This window comes from Symsagittifera roscoffensis, chromosome 9, assembly GCF_963678635.1.
Source record: "Symsagittifera roscoffensis chromosome 9, txSymRosc1.1, whole genome shotgun sequence".
Classification (NCBI taxonomy): domain Eukaryota; kingdom Metazoa; phylum Xenacoelomorpha; order Acoela; family Convolutidae; genus Symsagittifera; species Symsagittifera roscoffensis.
Genome location: NC_087070.1, coordinates 15,372,643 through 15,390,782, shown reverse-complemented (window position 1 = coordinate 15,390,782; position 18,140 = coordinate 15,372,643). Strand labels below are relative to the sequence as shown.

The 18,140-nt window shown below is 32.6% G+C and overlaps 2 protein-coding genes across 3 annotated transcripts in view; one reads left to right on the top strand and one right to left on the bottom strand.

The window, feature by feature from the left end:
* Positions 1-18,140, bottom strand: part of LOC134854559 (zinc finger protein 749-like) — a 354,798-nt gene that overhangs the window by 249,346 nt on the left and 87,312 nt on the right. The gene's annotated exons all lie outside the window — the stretch shown is intronic.
* The window catches only part of LOC134854388 (cAMP-dependent protein kinase type II regulatory subunit-like), a 37,432-nt gene that overhangs the window by 9,940 nt on the left and 9,352 nt on the right, over positions 1-18,140 (top strand). Inside the window, exons 3-4 of one of the 2 annotated variants that reach the window (XM_063870616.1) lie at positions 12,694-12,824; positions 13,523-13,693. In XM_063870616.1, coding sequence (XP_063726686.1) covers positions 12,694-12,824; positions 13,523-13,693 — 302 coding nt within the window. Of the gene's footprint in view, positions 1-12,693; positions 12,837-13,522; positions 13,694-18,140 lie in introns of both variants that reach the window. The other variant, XM_063870615.1, reaches the window with a different exon arrangement.

The window sequence follows — 18,140 nt, the reverse complement described above, 5'->3', positions numbered from 1 at the left end:
AATCTGTGGCTGGTTTAAAGCGTGAATTAATTTGGTCGTTAATATTTTGCCTTTGTAACAATTTCTTTGTTACTCTTTGGTAAATTTCATTAGGTTTTTATTTCTATTTAAAATCCATTCGGTGTGTGTGCCGGAGGCCAATTTAAGAATTTGTGGGTGATGAAAAGGATCTTCATCATGTGTGTGTAAAGGTAGGTTATAACAAATTGAGTCTTTATTTGGTTGGCAATAACCTTGTGCATTTTATGGGAATTTGCTGTAAACATAATTGGTTTACGTGGCTTTTGATTAAAAATCATTTCGTATGGTGACATTCCTAAAGTTGTCGTGATTTGTGAATTGTATGCTAAGGGAAATAATTTTACATCTGCTGACCATTCTGTGTATTTTGTATCATTTCCATTTATGATACATCGGAGATATTCTTGTAGTGAACGGTTCATACCTTCGACTAAACCGTTTGTCCAGGGTGCATGAGATGTACGTGGTTTATGTTTGATGTTATATAAGTGGCTTAGTGTGATGATTTCATTATTTACGAATTCTGTACCGTTGTCTGTAACTAAGATTTCGGGTAGTCCGAATTTAGCTATCCAATGTTCATAAAGCGTCGTGTAGGCATAATAAGCATTACAATGTGGTACTGTGTTGAGTGCTACATAATGTGTAAATGCGTCAACAATGACCATAATGTAGGAGTTTCCTTCAGAGGATGGTGAAATTGGTCTTTTTGTATCGAATGAAATGCGATGGTTAAAATATAAATTTTGTCCTTTAAAATCTTGTTTTTGTGCTATTTGTTTTTGATTTGGATAAGGTTTGTTTAATTGACATATTATACAATCATTGCATAGTACTTTTATCCAAATTGGTGCATTTGGGAAATAAAAATTTTGTGTTAAGTTTGAGTATGTTTTCTCTGATCCGGAGTGTCCTTTAGTATTTTGTGTATGGGAGATGTTAAAAGCTATTATAATCATACTTAAAGGAAGACAGGGAACTTTTGAATCATTTAAATTATATTCTAAAACATCTGTATTTTCATTAATTGCTGTGTTATTAAATTTTCGAAAATATCGGAGGAGTGTTTTATTTCCTAGAATTGTGGTATCTGCTTTGACGGGCTTTGTTTTTTATTTGTGCCATGATTTTAATTGTCTAATTACTGGGTCGAGATTTTGATATTGTTTTAAGAGTTCAATTTTAATTTTATCTGTTGGGGGGAGAAAAATATTGTCAATTTCTAGTTTTGATAGGGGAATTGTGTCAAGTGGGTCATAGAGGTCAAAAACTTGATTTATTGTGTATTTTGAATCATTTGTTTGCGGTCGTGATAAATTTATATTATCGGTTAAATTTTCTTTTTCGGTTAATGGTAAAAGGTCTTTTTTATGCGATGTAGTTTGATTCTTTTTTGTTGAGTGTTATTTTTTATCCATTGTGAGTATGGAATTGGTTTGAAAGTTGATGTTCCTAGTAAATCAACTTCGTGGTGATTATTTTGGCAATTTAAGTCAAGTGGGAAATGTTGTAGATTATTTGTCTGTGATTGATCAATGTCAGTTTTTAATGCATACGTACATTCTTGTCGGGGTGATGTTTCATCTTTTGCGAGATAAAATTTAATATTTTGTGGTATTTCAACTTTAGTTTTTCGTGTGAGTAATTCAGGTGGCGTATTTCGACTTAATGTATCTGGTAACGCAAGATTTTTCCTGCTGTCCAAACTTCATGTAAAATTGGAAGTTTCATTAGAATTAGTTGAAATCTATAAACTCTATGGTTTGGATTTGATTTTTGTGTAAAGAGAAAAATAATTGGTTTGTGATCTGTGAATAGAACTGTTGGGTGTTTTGATCCAAGTATCAGAAATTCATATTCTGTAAGTGTATAAATTATAGCTGTACATTCTCTCATTAGAGTTGAGAGTCGTAGCTCTGCTTGAGTGAATAATCGGGAATTTGCTGATATAAGGTTCATTTTATTTGTACCACTGTGTGATTGTAGTAATGCTGCGCCGATGCCAAAGTTTGAAGCATCGAACATTGCGTAGAATGGTTGATTTGGATCTGGGATTGTGTTTGAAATTTGTTCAGTTAAAAGTTTTTTAATTTCTTTAAATCGTGTTCGATGTTCAGTGGTCCATTCAAAATTATTTTGTTGTCTGAGGATATTATAGAATGGTCTTAAATATAATTGCATTTTGTAAACGTACTTGCTTAAGAAATTTAACATTCCAAGGAATTCTTGGATTTTCTTTTTGTTTGTTGGTGGTTGAAGTTTTTGAATAGCATCAATGCGTGATTTTAATGGAGTGAGTGTGTTTCTTTCTACATTATGTCCTAAAAATTTAACTCGTGTTAAAAAGAAGTGTGATTTATCGGGGGCGGCCTTCAGATTTCCGTTCTGAAGTATTTTATGATAGTGTTCTAAAACTGTGAACATTTCTTCTTTTGTCTGTGATTGCATAAAAACATCGTCTAAATAGGTGATTGCGTTTTTCTTAAGTATTAGTGGTCTAAAAATTTTACTCATAAAAGCTGAAAAAGCTGCTGATCCTATGGATATTCCATAGAATAAGCGATTAAATTCATATTGTTGATTGCCAATAACAAATTGTGTTAAACGTCGTGATTGTTCATCTAGTGGCATTTGGTTATATGCACTATTCCTATCTGCGGTTGTGGAGTATTTACCATTTATTTTTGTCCAGATAACTTGTATTGGTTCAATAGGCCAATTGCATTTTGATTCGTCAATTAGTGAATTGAGATATCTAGCGTCTAAAACTATTTTTAGTGATTCACCTTTTGCTAGAATGAGAACAGGGTTAATGAAGGTGTTTCCTTTTGGTTGTTCTTCTTTATTTACTGGTGAGATAATTTCGTATTGTTCTAAAATGTCAAGTAATCTGTTTACTTTGTCATGTAAGTGAATTGGTACTTTACTGGCTCTTTGTTTTTTGAAAACTGCGTCGGGTTTTAACGGGAGGTGTAGTGATGAACTAATTTTTCCAACGTCAAATTTTGATGTTGCGTAGACTGTTGAATATTTTAACAGTTGTTTTGCCAATTTATCAAATTCGGTTTTTGTAATTTGGGAATGTTCAAAATTAAACATTGTTAAAAATTTTTGTTGTTCTTTTGTGTAATTTGTTATATTGAATGTTGGTTTGAAATATGGTGTTTTTGTGAAGTAATCTGTGCTTCTTTTTTCATTACTTATTATATTATTTATGGATATTTCTTCGTCAAGAATTGTTGATTGGCAAATATCTTAGAATTTGAGTATATTATTAACGCGGTAGGTTACTTCATTTATAGGTGAAATTGTAGCATTTGTTTCACAATATCCTAAAAGTCCTAAGGGTAATGTTACTTGATATGGTGTATTGTTATACACATGTAATGAAATGATGTCGGAAATCGTGTTTTTCGAATATTTTATGGATGAGATCGTAATTTTGAAAAGTTTGTGAATAGGTTTAAATTTGAAGTCTGACATAAAAAGTTGTTGTTTGTTTTGACTTTTGTTATACTAGTGAACTTGTTTTATTGGAAAATTATATATATTTCCTGATAGTGGTTTCAGGTGTTTCCGTTGTTGATTGTAAATGGGGTAAAATTTTGAGAAGAATGGTGGTTGTTTGTTTAATCTTTGGAAGAATGTTAGGGCTGTATTTTTTGTTTTTTTTTACTTATCTTTGATTTAAATTTTGCTATTTAGGATGTTGATTCGTGGTATATATTTAGATATAAATGGTATGCCAATGATATTGTGCTTAATATCGGTAATATGAAATATTTGTTTAAACGGTTTATTTAAAATTTTGTTTTGTTCCATTGTTCTCGTGGGGAGAAGAAATAATTGGATTTTTTCATAATTTACTAATGTTGATCCTTGTGCTGTTGCTAATTTACTAGAGGTTTCAAGAGGTGTTAATTTTGGATGTAATGTTTTGATTTCTTTTCATGTGGGATTATTAATTATATTTGGTTCTGCTCCTGAATCAATTAAAAAATCAATTTCAAGATATGGTGGTTGAAATTCTTTGTTTCTTGGGATTTCTAAGAGAAATGGAATTGTCCAAATTTTTTCTCTGGGTTGTTCTTTTTGTATATTTTGAGAAATATGTTTTGTGTTTGGGCATTGTGTTTTGTCTTTTTTATCGGGTTTAATTACCGTGTTAATTCCGTTTACTTCTTGTGTATTTTGTGTATTATCAATGGGTTGAATATAGTAATTGTGAAGGAGTTCTAATTGATTTTCATATATATGTGAAGTAAAAGGTTGTTCATATATGATAGGTTCATAGTCGTTTATGACTGTTATCATATTTACCGAGATGGTATTATCTGTATCACGTTCTGTATCTGACGATTCACAATTTATATGATTTAGTTGTAGTTCGTTACTTCCTGTGTCATCAATACCTGGGGGGTCTAAAGTTGTTTCTTCATTTGTTTGCACTTGATTAATGTGTCTTCGATGTTTTGGTGTGCTACTTCTGTATCGATGTTTAGAATCAGGGTAACGGTTATTATTCTTGTGTGGTAACTGGGAATAATTTCTGTATCGATTATTGTAACTTGAGTTTCGATTTTGTGAATTATTTTGTGATCTGTTTTGATAATTATCGTTATACCTGTGATAGTTTGATCTATTAAATGAAATATTTCTTGATCGATTGTTCAGGTTATTCTGATTTCGATTGTTTGAATAACTTCTATTTCTATTATGTGAATAGTTTCTATTTCCGTTGTATGATGAGTTTCGTGATTGATTATTGGAATAGTGTCTATTCCTTGGGATTGATTGGGAACTGGATGCAGAAACAAATTGTGTTGTATTGGAATTTGATCGCGAATAGTAATTTTGGTTATTTTGGCTATTCGATCGATTATATCTATTTTGTGAGGAATTTCGTGTATTTCCTCGTTCGGGTGATCTACCTCTATAACCTGAGTTATATGGTGATTGATTCCTTTTGTAATTAGGGTTGTTCGGAAGTGGTTTTCCTAACTGTTATTACTTTATATTTTTTTGTTTGGTAGATTTTGGTCTTTTTTCATGTATTGATAGAACGATTTATTTGGTTCTTTGTGCTTTTGAGGTTTATTCTGATTGTCTTGTTGGTTTTGTCTACATTCGGAAATACTGTGTCCATATCGTCGGTATTAATTACACCATTTTTTGAAAGATGGTTTGCCTTTAAAATTTGGATGTTTTTCGTAGATATTTAGTATTTCAGTGATTTTTTCAATCAGGTCCGTGTCTGATTCTTGTATGTTAATTATATGTGTAGTATTTGTTTCAATTCGATTAATATATTGTAGTTTTAGATTTTCTGTTTCTTCGAGTTTCATTGTGATTTCTGCTTGTTCTAATTTATCTACTAATTTTCGAAACTCTAAGTCTGGTTCTAGAATTGAGGAAGGATGAGATGCTCTCTTTTTTATAGCTATTTTCCTTAATTGATGTGTTAAGGTCATCATTAAAATTTCTGTCATTTTTGTGTTTTTATTGTCATGTGTTTTAAGTGAATATGTTTTTCGAACTAGTGTTTCGATAATTGTTTAATTGTTTCATTTGGTAATCTGCGTCTTTCGTTGCATAAAACTCTTTGATGTTGTTTGTTTCTTTCAGAGTCAAACATTTTTGAAAATTCTTGGGTGAATCTTTTCCAGTCTGATTTTATTTCTATGGGTAAAACATTTTTGAGCTGCGTCATCTAGGGTTGTTTGTATTTGTGCTGTGCGTCTATGTATCCAATTTTGATGTAGTGGCGTATTAATTGGTTCAGGTCCTATATTTAAAATAAAATTTGCTGTTACTGCATTTAGATAATCTTCTACAGAATTTTCAGGGTCTGTTCCTGTGAATACCATCAGTGGTTTATTGGATGTTGCTGATGATCCACCCATGAGGTATGGATTCATTGTCATCTGTAAGGATTCTGCGGCATTTGGCATTTGTGAAAAATTTGAAAGTTGAGTTTTTGTTATTTCGTGTTGCTGAAGGTAATATGGAAGCGGTGTTTCATTTTGCATTTGAGTTGGTTGATAAGAATGCATTAACATTGGGTTTTGTGGCTGTATTGGTTAAAAAGACTGTGTTTTAAATGGGTTTTGTATATGCATTTGTTGTGGGTTTTGTATATCTGTTGGGTTTTGTGGGTAAATTTTCATATTTTGTGATGGTTGAGATTGTCGCGGTCTCTGTGTGCGATATTTTTTAGTATATGGTGCAAAAATATCTGGTTGCTGATAATCAACTTCATCAGATGATAAATAGTGTTTATTATATGGTGTATGTTGTTTATTTTTATTTTGTTGAAAGAATGGGTAATTTTCACTATAATCCTGTTTAGGTTGTGGATTATCTGGAAAATTTACTGAATTGGTCGATGTTTTTGGGAGATTCCAATAATGGGAACATACGTGATTTAAATTTTGTGTGTTGTTTCGGGGAGGTTGGTTTGTTCTTGCTTTGTGAGCATAATTGTAATTGTGTTCTGCAAAAGTATTTCTTGTGAACGGTTTTCGTGTTTTTGACGGTATTGTCATTGGTCTATACGTTTGATAGTCCATATGTGAATATTTTGGAGCAACCGAAGGTTTAACGGTTGATTGTAAGGTTACCTGTGTTAGTGATCTGTTTGTATTTCTTGATGTTGTCAGATTGGGGTGTATTGGTGAAATACTTTGTTGTGTAGTTGTTGCTGTTGTTTGGACGATTTCTTCGTTTATGAAGTGTGATGGTGTTTGAATATCTTGTTGTATAAGATTTCTGGTTCCATCGAGGTTTTCATTATGTATGACCGTCGAATATAAAATGTTATTTCGTGTACCAGGTAAAAATGTATTATAATTCAATTGTGTTGCATCAATGGTTAATGGTATTACTTTTACATAATCTCTTTAAAAAGATATTGTACTTATTGCTTGACTTGAGATAGCTTGTGGGATATTTAGAAATGCATGATGAGACCATTCAGGGTCCCAAACCTAATCTGATTGTTGTGAAAGAACAGTGTCGTCATTGGTATTTTGAGGTCTGAAATTTTTTCTTGCTTGTGAAATTAAATCTAAATTGTGGGTGAAATAATCTATTGTAAACCATGCTAAAATCTTTTGTAAATGATATTTAGTGTTTTGTGAAACATATTCTTTAGTAAAATTTTCGCGAATTACATGTAGAAATGTTGAAAATACTGTGATTTCCTTTCGTGCTTTTGTATGTTTGGATGTTTCAGTTGGTGATATACTTTGAACTTCAGTTTTTTCTAATATAGATATATAACTATATATTATTGCAAAAATTTCGTTAGTGAATATGGAGTTTGCTCTTTGTGAATTATGATATTGTATGCTTTTGATATATTCTATGAATACTTTTGAAAATTCTAATTCAATATCGTCTGTTTGAATTACATATTTACGATGGGCTGTATTTGGAGTGGTGAATTCTATGGTGTAGATTCCATAATGTTGTGTGTTCAATAATTTGTTCAATAATTTGTCTTTTGATTTTTACATCTGGGAATTCTTCTTTGCATGGGCTGATTCCTGATTCAAACAAATTTACGCGTAAGTTCTTGCAAAAATCGTGCTGTCCTCTATCATCGAGTGAATCTATAAGAAAGGGAAAAACTGCTTCGTCATCTGGACTTTCGTCATTTTGAGTGTGGCTCATTTTTTCGTTTGATGACCGTTAATATATAACTATCGATGTGTCCAATTGGTTGATTCCAATTATAGAAGTGTACTAATTTGTGTTTTTTTTTGCTTTTTTTATTCTTCTTTTTCCTCTTTTTGATGAATTTGAAGTTGTTTCTGAGTCGGAAAAATATAATTGATCATGGATGGGACAATTTTTATCTATTGATTCTTTTAATTTGTATAGTTCGTCCAAACTATTGACTTCTGATTCAGAAAATGCCTTTCTTTTTTTTGAAAATCTTTTTCGTGTTATTTGTCTTTGTTTGTTTATAATTTTCCTTTTTATTGTTTGTCGTTTTGTTCTAATGTATCCAACTGTTTGTGTATGAGGTGTGATTACAAGATCGTATTTTTTGTTATCTATTTCACAGTTGTGTAAAACGATTGTTTGTTGATTTCCTAAATTTTTGAATGACATAAGGTTTAGGATGAGGGATGCAAGAAGTTGTTAGTTGTTTCTATTTCCTTAGACTGTTAGTCCGTACGATTTTTTGGTTAGCTTAACCTGGGTCTTTTTGTTCAGGGTTGGAGAGAAAAGTATATCGATTCCGAAAAATGAATTTTTTTACTTTCTCGTTGCTAGTCTAAGCTAAGGTGTTAACTAACTTAATCTTACTTAGGGGTAGTGATTGTGTTCAAGGGTTGGAGAATAGTAAATCGATCCACAAGGTTCAGGTATAATTAGAACGCAAGTAGTTCGTTAGATACTATTTTAAACTTAGTAGGTCTAAGATCTATCCTGGGTCTGTTAAGAGGAGGGTTCAAGTGAAGGATGAATAACCGAAGTTCTTCACTGTTTATCTTAATTTTAATGGTTAGTTTTTTTGAAAAATTTCTGTTAGTCCTGGGTCTTTTGGAAGGTTGGATAGTGAATCGACGTTTGAGGTCGTTAGACACTTTCTAAGTGGGTGGGGGAGAACAAAATTGTTTTTTTTTTATCCACGGATAGGCCTTGATGATCAGATTTTAAATTTAGTGAGATAGAAAATTTATTAAGATCCAAGGATAAGCCTTGATGATCTGATTTTTAAAATTAAGTGAATCTTTAAGTTTAAAATGGTTTAAATTTATTAATTAAAAAGGTTTAGTTTTTTAATGATATTAGTGAGCTTATGATTGCTGTTATGTTTAGGTGATGAAGCTGGAACAACAGGATGATTTATGATTACTAACAATTTATTGTCATGCTACTAATTTTTATTTTTATTTTCAATAAATATTTTTCAAATAAGTTTAATATAATACTGCAGAAATTAAGAAAACGATCTGAGATCTTTTTATCAATCGTTATTGTACATTAATAATTTTGTTTAGCGCCTGAAGTGATCTTGAAGATTTACATCAAAATTTTATGTTTGCAAATGAAAATTTAAATCCTTTGCTAATAAGATTCTAATTATAAAAGTTTGTGTTGGCTTTTGCCGTACAACCATAAAACTAAATGGTAAGTTTCTACTTAGTCGTATATCGTCTCTTGTCCGAGGTCTTCTTCCAATACCAGGTAGTTCTAGTATTGTGCGGAATATTGGCTCTGATCTATTGAGTCGTAGAGACATTTCAATTAAGTTATTATCGTGTAACATTTTGAAAATGTTTTGTCTAAATTCTAATCTATTTTTGGTTAGTTCTAAGCTATTAAGGTCTTTTTAGAGACTTATGGTCGCACCAGATGAGTTATGACCGATGTGGTTAACTCATAGAGTAATTTCGGATAGGGTACACCGTCTGCTTGTCACTCTATCTTATTTTCGGCCGGATAGATTCGTGCAACTTCTTAGTCTAATACCGATCCTAATCTTACTCTTATATCTCCTAGTCTCAGGGTGTTTAACTAGTCTCTGCTAGGCTCAATAGATCTAGAGTATACTGGCTTATTGCGGCAGCTGAAGTTCTCTTGGAGAGGCAACTAATTTCTAAGTTAAATTCAAATCTCTCTGGTGCTGAAATTACAAGTAATTTCAGCACTTACAAATAAGTGGGTTGTTAGTTGGATGGATTATGATTGGTTAATATTAAATCCTTTACAGTGGTAAAATATCTAATTTATCCAATAATAAAATGTAGTTTAGATCAGGTTCCACAAAGTATACAAAAAGATTGAATATAGCTAGTATCAAGTTATGTATATACCTAGCTAGTTCTATATATCAGCCACAGTCTGTCTGCCCTTGAAAAATTTGCAGCCAGCAGAAAACACCTAATACAACACCTCATACAAAACTCGCATGATTGAGAGGACATTTCTGAACATTCCGATTTTTCCGCCCAACTCTCGGATAATTTTCCGCCCTTTGAATTACAATAAGTTACAATAAGTCAGTATCAATTACAATAAGTTAAATTTTGAGTCGTATGGGGAATTTTTGAAACCAACTAGATTTTTCCGCCCTCTAAATTTTCAAGAAATGATCAGAACGTTCCGTTTTCCCCCACCCAGTTGAAGATTAGTGTTCCAGCCCCTGAAAAAACTTCATTGAATGAGTCCGAACATGCTGTTTTTGTCGTCCATATCATTGATAGTTGTCCAACGTACAAAGATTTTGCTTAAAAACTGCCATGTAATTTGGATTGCAAAATGTGGAAACGCTGTTTTTCCGCCTTTCGAAAAAATTGAAAGATAACATTGACATTTTGCTGAAATAATTTTTAGTGATTGAAACGAGACTGCTCGTATATCAAAATGAAATTCTGATTGTTCGTTCCAACTGCACTTTGAGGAAAATTAAAAAAAAAATTCGGTTGAAAAATTGACAAAAAACTTGAATGTTTTTTTTTCCCATTTTATTCCCCCACACGCAATATAAAAGACAAAGGGTGTGTTTAGCATCTCGGAATGTTTTGATAGATGACCTCGTCTCAATTTAAAGCGGATTAATTTGCCGCTTACACGTGGTATAAGAATGCAAATTGCGCGTAAATTATCTCGAATTGACACAATTAGATGTTTTCAAACCCTCGTAACTTTGCAAAACATGATCACAGGTAACAACATGACTTGAAATTTCTGCTCAGGATGAAACACCTACCAGATGCTTTGAGAATTCGACAAAAACGCTAAATAAGAAAAAATAAAAAAATTTTCGGAATAGGAAAAAAACTACCCTAAGCATAAAAAAATAGGATCAATAATCCGCATTTCTTCGAAACTCGAAACAATAGCGGCTTAAACAAAGTTCTACACTACTTCGAAGTCCTACCTGTTTTCGAGCATTCAAAATTTTTGTTCTAAGACTATCATATAATTCAAAATTTTATGCACAAACCTTTCAAGCTCTCCAAAATCTTTAGATATTGTTATCAGAAACAAACTAAACAAGACTGCGCGTATCAGGGTGAAGCCCTGTATGTACCGATTACCTTTTGAGGTTTATGGGGCAGTAATAACAGAAAAAAAATGTAAAAAACATAAAATTAATTTTATTTTCATAAAATTTGAAATTTTTTATGAAAAACATCACCCCACACGCCGTATAAAGTACAAAAGGATAGATTTCGCTCCTTGTAACAAATCAATTATGGCAAATAGGTTTCTTTCAACCAACTTGGAACGATTTCTAAGATGGAATAAATCTCCGCTTACACGTCAATAGCGCGAAATATATCGCGCGTTTTTGTCCCAAAATGGCCAAAATGAGCTAGTTAAAAAGTCGAAATTTGTCTGAAGAAAAAAAAAACCACCGAGCACAAATATTTCATTACTTTCGTATCGAAAGTCAAAACAACAAGGCTGCCAGTATATCAGGGCAAAGTTCTCTATGCTCTGACAAAACCCGGTCGATGTTTTGATAAACTATAAACGTTGGACTGTCAGTATCAATTACAATGTGTTAAATTTTGAGTCGTATGGGGAATTTTTGAAACCAACTAGACTGCTGCATCTTAATTGAAAAACAATTTTTTTAATATATTCTCGTATCAAGGCAAAGAATGATTGCTTCAAGCGTTTCAGACAAAAGATTTTGTTAATTAAAAAATAGTGTTGTTTTTTGTTTTTCTTCTGCAACATTTTAGGTATAATAGCAACTGCTCCAAAGTTGAACCGCATATTGAACCAAAAAGGTCATTTATTTCGCCTCAAATAATTTTGGACAAACTTAAGAGCGGAATATTTCGCCACGCATAAATAATTCATGCCTATGTTTTCATTCGCCACGCAAAAAATATCGTGTTACATTTAAACTCAAGGAGTCATTATCTCGTTTGGTTAAAAAATGGAAATTTTTTTTGTCAAAATCTATTTTCAATTGCTAATATTGGCTTGAATACAAAAAAATAAATCAACATATACACTCCGCTACTTGTTTTCTAATTTGGTATACCCTTTCTTTTTTTTTCAATTAAACCTTTTAACAAAGCTCAAAACTATTTGGTTCAACGAAGTTTAAAAAAATTCAAGCAGATTTAATGGTTCAAGTATTCTGGTTGTGATTTCTTAATGAGGCTTGACCATTTAAAAGTGGTAACCCGAGTCATTGAAAAACAGTTGAGCTGAAAAAACCTATTTAGTGGTGCAAGGCCGAAAAAACCCAATAGTGGTGCAAGGCAGATTTACTAAGAGTTAATTTAATAGTTTACGATAAATTAATAGTTTGTTTTTGGCCAAAACGCCAATATGGGAATGGCCATTTGCGCGATCGACCAAATTGATTTTTCGAGCTCTCCTAAAACAACGTAACAAACCCATTTTGACCAAATTTGCGAAGAAGAAAAAAATCAGGTCAAAAATGCGCGATCCCTCTCAAAAATAGTATACACATACATACATACATACACACAAACGTTATCATCTTCCAAAAACGTTACTTTGAAAAACTAAGCCGAAAGTGCCATTTTTGGGCACATTTCGAAATAATTTGTCTAAAAAATTGCATTACACTGGACATTCATCTCCGAATTACACATTCGGGGAATTACAAAATTAATTCAATATGTATGCATCACTGTTTGATTAGTTATGTTCTTTTTTTTGCAGGCATCTACGAAGTGACGATCGAGTCTATCGACCCATGTGCAATCTCCGTGGGACCAGGTGGCGAAAAGGGCACTGTCGGTTCTGGTGTCGCGTGTGGCGCCGCTGGTTGCGACTCCTCGGAGTTCAAGAAGGTCCGCGTCAAGGTTACTCGCGTCAAAGTTAATCTAATATTACATAAGTTACCCCGTGACTTTTCATGTAAATCCATAAAAGTTGTTAAATGACTCGTTGAAAAACATTTTTTTAGCAAAAATTTAAAAGCAAACATTGTTTGCTGACAGAAAAAGATTTCATGTACACTTTGGATCAACTAAAAGTCTGAGGAAAAGTTTAAAATAAGGAAGTGATTGAGGAAAAGTTTAAAATAAGGAAGTGATTGAAGAAAAGTTTAAAATAAGGAAGTGATTGAGAAAAATTGTTTTCGAAAATTTCAGGTTTTGCCGAATGAAATTAACAAACTTTTGTATGTTGCTCTGTTTGGCACACTTGTCAGGACATTGAAAAATTACATGACTTGCCGGAATTTTCTTCTAATTAATGTGAAGGGCTCTTTGTTATTATAATTGCTCAGCCTAGGAGCAAAAAATATAGCCCGACCACAATGAGGTCTTTCAGTTATTGGTGGGGGGGGGGGCTATCATTTATTAGAACTATTATACCAGTTTACAAGTTGAGGAGCTTTTGTAAGGTATAGCCATAACTCACATAAAGGTGAGTAAAACTTAAATAATTGAACTGGCTGGCTTACTAAAGGAAACAATATTAAGCAAAGTGAGGGGGGGGGGGGAGGGTGGTTGAGGGAGATCTATAAAGGGCGTGTAATCTGCAGGTGAATGAGTACCAGCACGAAGGGTTCTTCGGGGAGTTGGCTCTGTTGCACGGGGACAAGAGGGCGGCCACAGTGACGTCACTGACAGAGGGCACTCTGTGGGCCATAGACAGGGACTCCTTCCGGAACATCATCCTCTCCCACGAGTTCAGACGCATTTGGAGCTACGAGGTCAGAATAACAAATCATAAAAAAAGCTTCAGAAACGAAGGAAAAATATATCTTTATAGATATCTGTTAATCCTCCACTATTGAAAACAAAGGAACTGAGATAAATAGTAATACTAAATGCTACGACTTCTGAAGAAAGTAACTGAATGTATCTCTTTTGGGCGGTGTTTTCATTCAGACCATTTGACGGAACTTTTGACGGATTGCATTTTGACAGAAGATTCTTATACCATCTGAAACATATCCATCTCATGAGCTCAAATTAAGCAAAAAGATTTTTCACCTCTGAGTTTTTTTAAACGAATTTATCGGAATTTGAATTTGGGACTACTTTGGCCAATTTGGGCTAAACAAAGAGCGTGATACTTTTTAAAAACGCGTAGCAAATTCAGCTAATTAATCCAGATCACAAATTGTTCCAAGGGCACGCTAAATGGTCTAAGTAAATGCGAAATACGTCACTTGGTTGCTTCACTGTACAAAGAGTGTCGGGGAAGATCTTTCACAAATTATTTGATTTTTTCCGACATGAATATCAAAATTTCAAACCTCAATTTAGTTCAAACACCAACATTTCAAACCTCAATTTAGTTCAAACACCTTAGAGGAAAGTCGGAAATTTCAGGGCCTGGCCTTCATTCGAGCAGTCTCGTTTGTTTATTTTCTATGCTCACGTGTTTTACTTACTTATATTAGTTCCAACATAAGTTTGAAGCGGCCGATTATACTGATGGGAGACCAACAGAGAAGCCCGAGTTGACAATCCTACAAAAATTCCCCTATCTTGGAACTTTTTTTACGATTTGTAGGAGATTTCCACTATCTTACAACTTTTTTATACAAAAGTTCTAAGTAAAAAGTAAAAACTTTTCCCCAAAATTCAAAAAAATTGCCGGAACATTTCAAATGTATTTCTAGTCCGTAACAAAAAATATTTTCAAATTTAGGCATGTAAATATTTTTAGGTATAGTGGTTATAATGTATGCATTTTGAACAAAAAACTCCAAAAATGTAAAAAAAAAAGTTTTAATGAATTTTTGAGTTATACGTAATTAGCGGTTCAAAAATATTTTGGAGCCAATAAAAAACAACCTTGAGGAAGCATGTCAAATAGCTGCGGATGTGTTGTATGTGGGACTCATGTGTATATCTACAAATTTCAAGTTAGCAGCGAAAATTGTACTCTAACAAGTTAATGGAGTTTTCAGTAAACTCAGAGAAACGAGCCGTTTGGCGTATGAGTTTTTGTTATTGTACCCTGCGACAGCGGAGAACTTTTCAACTGGTCATGAAAAAGTTTTCAAACATAAAATGCAAACAAATTGAAATATTTTTGCAGGAAAAAATTCGAACTTATCAATTTCTTAAAAACTTTAGTAATTTATAAGAAAATGAGCCTATCCTGTATTATTCATAGAGCCTAAGTCTGAACAAAAATGAGAGATTCTTAATAAAAAAATTCTATGATAGCGACATTCGGTCGACCAGGGAGACTCAAGTTTTGAAAAACAGCGGAAATTGGTTTAAATTACAATTTACAAGCTTTTTGTGCTCTTTGTGGTCTCTTGCTAAGAAGCTGGATGAAAAATCTCAACAAAAGACAACTCAAAAAATCATAGAAATTGACAACCGATAAATTATATATTTACCAAAATTGATTTCAAATTTTTGGTCACACAACTGCTATGCTTTACCTTGTTTTCCATAGCTTTACAAAATTTCATGAAATATTTTTGGGTGCATTTTCTCAAATTAAAAAAAATAATGAAATTTTTTTCGTAAACCATCAATTAGCAATTTTTTGTTTCTTAGTTTATAATTTTTCAAATGTTTTGCCTTAATTTTAAAGACCCTATTTCTGAATTAAGAAACCCAAGTTCAAACCGAGATTTAAAAATATATAAAAAACAGCATTTTTTGCATGAAGAAAAAACGAGTTATGAATTAGCAAGATGGGAAGAAAACTATAGCTGGTAAGGTGGTTGAAGATTGTCAACCGGGGTAAATGAAATTTTTTTTCGTTGTTTTTGTTCCAACTTTTGAAGAAAAAGACGGAATATTTGTGCTCGGGCTCTTTTTTTCTCCAAACAAATTTTGACTTTTAACTTTTTGAGTGAATTAACGCGCAATAAATTTCGTGCTATTGTCGAGTAAGCAGAGATTTAAGCCATTTTAGAAATTATTCAAGTTGGTTTAAGACATCCTCTTTGATTTATTCAATTTTTGTTATATACAAACAATATCACTTTGTACTTTACATAGCGTGGTGTGGGGTCAAAAGAAAACATCAAAAAACAATTTCAGAAGAAAACATTAACAAAATTGAACATTGTAAGAAACAGCCCTGTTTGGCAAATAAATTTCAGAAAGATTTGGTTGTTTTCTTTCCATCAGCTTGTCTAGATATTTAAAACTTTTTTGGCGTTGGTTATTGAGAAATTGAAATTTTGATTCGGTTTCGTTTTTTTGAAAAATCATTTTTGTGATTAAAGATAGAAAAGCTTCATGTTAAATTAGTTTACTGCACATATGTTTAAAAGGTGAGAGAAGTTCAGGTTCAAAAGTTTACTGCAGGTTAAAAAGGTGAGAGAAGGTTTACAGGAAAAATAAGTAGCAAGAACAACTTGAAGATCAGTTAGAAGTTTCGGGGCTTTGCCTTGCTTCGATAGCTCTCGTATTCAATTTCATTTCATCATGATTTAAGTTTAGTAGGCAGCACAAGTGGGTCAATATATCCTCTGGTTTAAAAGACTGGGCTGATATTTTAGTAACTCACCAGCTGAGAAACCGAGCGCATTTCGAGTAATCGAGCGCATCGATAAGTAGTTTCGCAACAGTTTTTTTTTCACGCACGAGTGAATTATTTCACAATCAGAGGGGCACCAGGCGCGGGGATAGTGAATTAATTTCCCGACTCGTGAAAAAACAGTTAGGCAAATGCTTAAGCCGACGAAAAATTTATTCATGCTTGTTTTTCGCCTGTTTTTCTCATGCTAAAACAGTTGTTTTCTCACTTTAAGACATGATTTCAAACTACCTCTACAGCTCATTTGCGAGTGTCCATGTAAAGATTTTTACAAGCCGATTGACTTAAGCTGCAGACTAACTTAGAACAAGTTTCACGTACGGATCTTTTCATGGACTGCGTATAAACGCAAGTGAGTGACTTAATTGTGTTTGGCGCATACATTTTGATTTTAATTAAACTTCAGCAGCTCATTAGGTAGATTTTTCACAAAAAGGGGAATGATTTTTCGCAAAAAATCTCAAAATTTCTCTATTCTTTATTTTGAAAAATTATCTATGCTGGAGAAAGAGAGTAACGCAACTAGAGAATTTTTTTTTTTAATGAAGAAAACGTTTTGAAACGACAAAAAAATTGGGTTTAAGTATGTTAGTTTTTTGCCCTAGATAGTGATATACCTAAAAAATTAGCAGTTTTTGCAGAATTTTATAAGCTGAGCGATGAATCGTGATGTGAAGTAGCATCTCTGAAAGAATGAAACGAAACTGTTCAGTGTTTCTATTTTTTTTCGTGATCAAAATGTGCAAATTTTGTTTCTATGGTTCAGGGGCTCGCAATCTGTGAAACTTCATTTTGTTTCTGTTTCAATTCATGGACAGACAAATATGTAATTTTAAGGTTTTGTTTTTAAAAACAAGTGAAAATACATTATGATCGCAAGGTTTTATAAGGATTTTTTTGAGTTTTGAAAATTGTTTGGTTGCGTTACTTTTTTTCTCCACTATACTTCCTTTTAAGTGAATTCTGCTCTATCGACCTTGAAAACAGTCGTAACATTCAGTGCTTTACCCTGATACAAGCAGTCTTGTTTTTTTAAGTTCACCTAAGAATTACACTCAAAAATTCAATTTTAGTCCTTTTAAAAAATTTTCAATCAACTAAATGGAAAACCTGAAGCAAAATGCTACTATAGCATATAAGATCCTAGATATAAGACAGGATATAGGATAGCATATCTAGTATATAGGATAGCATATAGGACAGATCCCTGAATATCCCATCTGTCTTTTCAGGTATCTCAAAACAACTTCTGGTTAAAAATTATTTTGCAATTTCATTTTTTTTGAAAAACAATATTTTTAAATCTTTCAAAATCAACCTCACTCGCCATATTAAAAAACAAAATTTCCTCTATTTCATCTAGATATCATCATCATTATATCCTTTTATATCCTCATCATCCTTCTGAGTCAGATTACTTTTCAGCTACACTACGAATTAAAAATCATAGTTGTAAATGGGTTGTATTATGCCAAAATAACAAAACTATGACAAGACGACCATGCTAACAGTTTTCAAACTCCATATTTTTTTGTAAAAAAGGTCTCAGGATAAATAATTTTTCAATTGAATGCTCAAAGAACAGTTTTTGTTCCGACTTTCGATACCAAAGTAACGGAATATTTGTGCTCGGGGTGGGT